At 41.4% G+C, this 4,917-nt stretch overlaps 1 protein-coding gene across 1 annotated transcript; it reads right to left on the minus strand.

Annotated features, from left to right (window-relative positions):
• Positions 1-2,366: 2,366 nt before the first annotated feature.
• Positions 2,367-4,917, minus strand: LOC146683508 (ubiquitin hydrolase B-like). Its single transcript, XM_085446112.1, has 7 exons — positions 4,772-4,917; positions 4,567-4,666; positions 4,350-4,426; positions 4,064-4,172; positions 3,426-3,483; positions 3,100-3,257; positions 2,367-3,013 (listed from the first exon to the last, which is right to left on the minus strand). The coding sequence occupies exons 1-7, from the start codon at positions 4,795-4,797 to the stop codon at positions 3,008-3,010; spliced, it is 534 nt and encodes a 177-aa protein (XP_085302238.1). The 5' UTR covers positions 4,798-4,917; the 3' UTR covers positions 2,367-3,007.

Consider the following 4,917-nt stretch of genomic DNA (forward strand, 5'->3'; position numbering starts at 1 on the left):
CTTTAGATATGTTGATATTTTCTTCCTCTTAATCCCGTTATTCAACCCCTTAACATTCCAGCTGGCTATTTTGAAATCTGTGTCTATCCATGTTATATGTTGTCTCCTTGACCTGGAGACAACATATAAGATGACACCGCCGTGGACCTCAACCTGCAGGCTTTGTGTTACCCGTCTCTTTATACAGGAGCATGTAGGGGTGGACTGCCTTTTTATTTGATTACCCTTTTCTCATGTTTTTCTTAGTTAGGGAGATAAGACATTGTCATTTGGTTTTATTCTTTTCATAAATAAGTTTTGTACATCCTTTAGATACGGTCCCTTTTGTTTGTTGTTTTGGGGTCCACCCCGAAGCTATAGTTCGCTCCTTTCCTTTGTTAGAATTCAATCACTGTGAAAAAAAATCACCATCAAAATTGTACTGGTTGTGTGATGTGCTGCTTGGGGTCAGACAGTGGTGGATCACCCTTATATTATGGTCTGGCCACCCTTAGAAAGGCCATAACACTAAAATGAAAATTAAAACTAGACTTATAACTGGCTGGTGTCCTTACCAGTGACCTTGGGTCTGAACTGTGGGCTCCTCTTTCCAGGTGTTCGTACTGCCTGAGTGGGACCAAGATGTGCTGTCTTGCCTCTTTTGGGTTTTCTGCATGTTTCTGGCTCAACATGCAAGTATCCACTTCTTGACGTTCGCTGTTGGTTGCAGCCACTTGAGGTTTTTGGGCTCATTTGGGTTCTCAACACTGGGTGACTTTGATGGGAGTGAAAGCATCCTCACAACATAAATCACCACACTACCTGCTTTTGTTTCAGATTTTTTCTTTATCCTTGTTAACATGTTTGGGTACTGGGTTTACCTGTAATGCATTTTGTGCTCCAAAAGCTGTTATTTTGTGCAGCTGTGCTCCAAAAGCTGTTAGCATGACCTTTTTTATCATTAGATTGTGCCACACCAGCATCTGAGAGAAAAGCTTTGAGTTTGATTTTGTGTTTGTGTTTTGCAGGCACTCAGGAGAATAAGTCATGATGTTTCTTGTGTTTGTCATGTTAGTATCTCAGTGCTTGTCAATCACCAGTCAACAGTGTCACCACTGTGAACAACATCCTTCGACTGTTCGAGCCAAAACCTTGGAGAAGTCCCTGCAGCCGCTTCAAAACTCATCACTGAGCTCGATCTCTCTTTTAACACGCTGGAGACAACAATGAAAGATGACTTTCTTTCATATGCTGCTTTGACGGCTTTGTTCGTGAATAACAACAGAATCAAAACCATCCATGAAGAGACATTTCACCCGCTGATTAATTTGGAGAAACTGGACTTCCACAAACCAGTTGGAGACTTTGTCTTCTGGATGGTTTCAGAACCTGATTTCTCTCCACTATTTCGATCTTTTGGGAAACAAATATACAACACTGGGTCCGGGAAACCTTTTCCTGCCACTGAGGAGCTTGAAGACCCTCCATTTTTGAGGAGCTTTCCTTCAGTCTGTCAGTGAAAGGGATTTTGTTGAACCTTGAAACTGCCGTGACCCTGTCCAAAGACCAGCTGGCCACCTGGCCGGGTCAGTCATGGATATTCACAAATACCCCATAGTACTGGTGAAAAAGAAATATTGAGGGAAAATCCATGTTCAGACCATGTTCAGTGTGTCGTGACACTTGCACGATGGAAGAACACACCCACTTGTTGGTGCCAGAAGAGCCACTGAGAAATTATTGTTTTAGCTGGCTCATTACAAGTCGATGGCTGCTCACCTGGAGTAGGATAAAACTCTGGAGCGAATAATTGCCCGATTTTACTGGACAGGAAACTGTTTTAGACTTAGAGCTTTTTATTGTCATTGTGCAGTTTCTTGCACAGTGAAATTGGGTAAGTGGAGAGCATAGAGCCGCTGTATCTGTGCGCACCACCATCTTGCATTTTTTGCATGTTTGGCTGGTGTCACTTTTGGACTTTGCTACCTGTAGCTAAACATTTGCAGCTAAATCATTTATTTAAAAGCAGAAGCTGCAACTGATCGAGGGAATATTTGTCTGAAAACTTAAACTGAACTCCAAGGGTACCATTGCTCCAGCTCACCATCTTTACCTGAGTGAATCAGTTTGTTGAACAATCTAAATGATTCAGAAACTTCTGTGACATCAACTTAACTAAGGCTCATTACAAATTTCACAAAACACTGCTGAATACTTTTAATATTTTTTTATTAGTTATTTTTGTTTTTGTTGTTATTTTGATTTTAATAAAACAAAATAAAATAAAGAATTAAATCATTTCTTTGGTTTTTAAATTTAATTTATTTTACAAATAAATTAATAATAATATTAATAATAATAACAACAAATTAGTGCTGTCAGCGTTAACGTCATTTTACCTAATGACGTTAACGCTGACAGCACTAATTTGTTGTTCCCAGAGAGCAAGCCAAACACTGGTCCAGAAAAGGACGATCTCTAGTAGATTTTGTTTTAACCTCCTAGGACCTGGTGTCCACATATGTAGACATAACATTTTGGGTTGTCTAGACCAAAATACAAAATTTTGCTCTTCAAAAACCTGATATCCACTTATGAGGGAGGACATGACACTGCCACTGTTCAATCGAAATTTAAAATGAATGTCCTCATATGTGGATCTCATTCTTTTGAGAAACAAAAAAAAGATAGTCTGAATCTGATGTCTTGGTTTTTACCTTCATCGGGTCCCAATCAACCTAAATGGCACAGAGGAATTAAAAATGCATGCCATGAAAGTTCAGGTCTTAGGAGGTTAAAAATGTCCCTGCTGATGAGACCAGTGAATGTGGGGCGACGGTGGCAAGAAAAAACTCCCTCCTGGAGGAAGAAATCTTGGGAGGACCAGGCTCTCTGGCAGGACCCTCCCTCCTGAGGGCAATACTTACCTATACTTGTCCTCCAGTGTGCGATGGTGGGCTGGGACGACTGCTTTTCCTTCTCAGCATGATGATGACCTTAACTTCCTTCCTTCCTTCCATTTCCTGTTTCAGAACTGAGAATGAAGACAAAACTGGTTAACAAGGTAACAGGACATTTAAAAATTCTCTCACTTCAGGATGAGATGCTGTGTCTTCTTACGTTTCTCTTGTAAAACAGGATGTAGGCCGACTGCTGCTGTTCCTCACAAACTGCAGATCCAGTTGTGTGGAGCACCTGTGCGTCATTATAGGTGAGCCAGCGATCTGATGTAGAGTGCTGACTCTCCTCAGGATGGACAGAACTACAGATGTAGTGTCCTGAAATCACATTAAGACAAATGAATCCAACTTCTGGAAGTCAACTGATTCAAGCAAACAGTGATTTTGACTTAGTGCTTCTTAGAACATCAAAAGCTTTTGTGTGTGAGTCCTTCACTGAAAAGTAGCAAGTTTCATTTTCTGTTTGTCACAAGTCTGTTGTTTTACCTGACTCTGTGCCTCCATAATGACTGATGATGCTGCAAAGACTATAACAGCCACCACCCTGAGAAGGAACAAATCCAAAGAGTGTTAGTTTCATAAAGTCTCACATCAGTGCCATAATTAAGCTGATTTGCTGAGGCTACGTCCACACTAATGCGTTTTCGTTTGAAAACGCATCGTTTTCTCTCCGCTTTGACCTCCCGTCCACACCGAGACGGCGTTTTCCTCAAGGAAAAACACAGCATCTTGAAAACGCTCTCGAAAACGCATACATTTCAAAACGGAGTTGTCCCATCGCAGTGTGGACACTCGAAAACGCAGACTTTCTAAAACGATGACGCAATTAAACAAAGATAAGCCGAGTGCATTAGACAGCAGTTGTTTTGATTGCTCTCAACTTTGACAGCCCTAAAAAAGATTAATATCAGTTTGTACATGCTCCGGATAGCTTTTCTTCAAATTCTGTAATTCTCACTCACTTTTGCGCATGCGCAGGACTGGAACGTAAGCGTTTTCGGTCGTTTCAATGCAGACGCACAACTATTTGAAAATGACTGAAAACGCCAGTGTGGACACGGAGTTTTCAAATCTATCCGGGCTAGTGTGGACGTAGCCTGAGACGTTCTGCAGTCTGTTTTTACCTGATTGGATGGCACCACCAAGTCCCTCTGCAGCCTGACGGGGTCATCCACCTTCTTAATCTTGTAGGTTTGTGTAAAGCCAAACCTCTTCAGATGCAAGATCAGAACTCTGGCAGAAAAGAAAAAAAACACAAACAAGGTAGAAAATAAGAAGAATGAGTGTCAAACACAAACAGAAGATGGGAGAAAACGACTGCTCAAGTATTGTCTCGAAGAACTCTGATATTTGATGCGCCACAGTTTGGAAACCTGGTCAGTCGATCAATTCTGATGTGACCTTACTCACCTTGGCAGTGTATCAAAAGACGACTTCAGTTCTGAGGCCGTCCCTCCACAATCACAGCGAAATTCTATTTCTTGTTCCTGAACAACAGCACAGAGAAGACAGGCTTTATGGTAGAAAGAAATCTCAACATATGCACACACACATGCACACAAACACTAACAAAAAAGGTGTGTTAAGATCGCTGATACGACAACTCTATTGGAATTTGTGATCTTACCTTCAAGTATGTCTCTAACATGTTTATAATAGACCCCTCTGGAACAAGGTCTAGAGACAAGCTGGTGAATTCCTCTTGCTGTGATGATTGGTGACCGCAGCTACACATTTCAGGAGTAACGTAGTTAAAGTAAAGATCAGGTACGTGGAAAAGAGGTATATGAAAATATTGCAACCAGCTCTGCGTTTCTGAAAGACAGGCTTACCTCTTGCATGTCCTCATGTTTTCCATTTTAAAAATGTGATGGTCTTCTACTGGGCAGCTATAACTTTGGCCCAGGAGAGCTGCGTTCCTCTCCAGGTGAGGTGTGAGCCTTTTGACCTCATCGAGGAACAATGTTAGGAATTCATG

The sequence above is a fragment of the Copadichromis virginalis genome, linkage group LG22, assembly GCF_057382275.1.
Source record: "Copadichromis virginalis isolate Kocher_CV1m ecotype Utaka linkage group LG22, C_Virginalis_male_GT1.1, whole genome shotgun sequence".
Taxonomy (NCBI): domain Eukaryota; kingdom Metazoa; phylum Chordata; class Actinopteri; order Cichliformes; family Cichlidae; genus Copadichromis; species Copadichromis virginalis.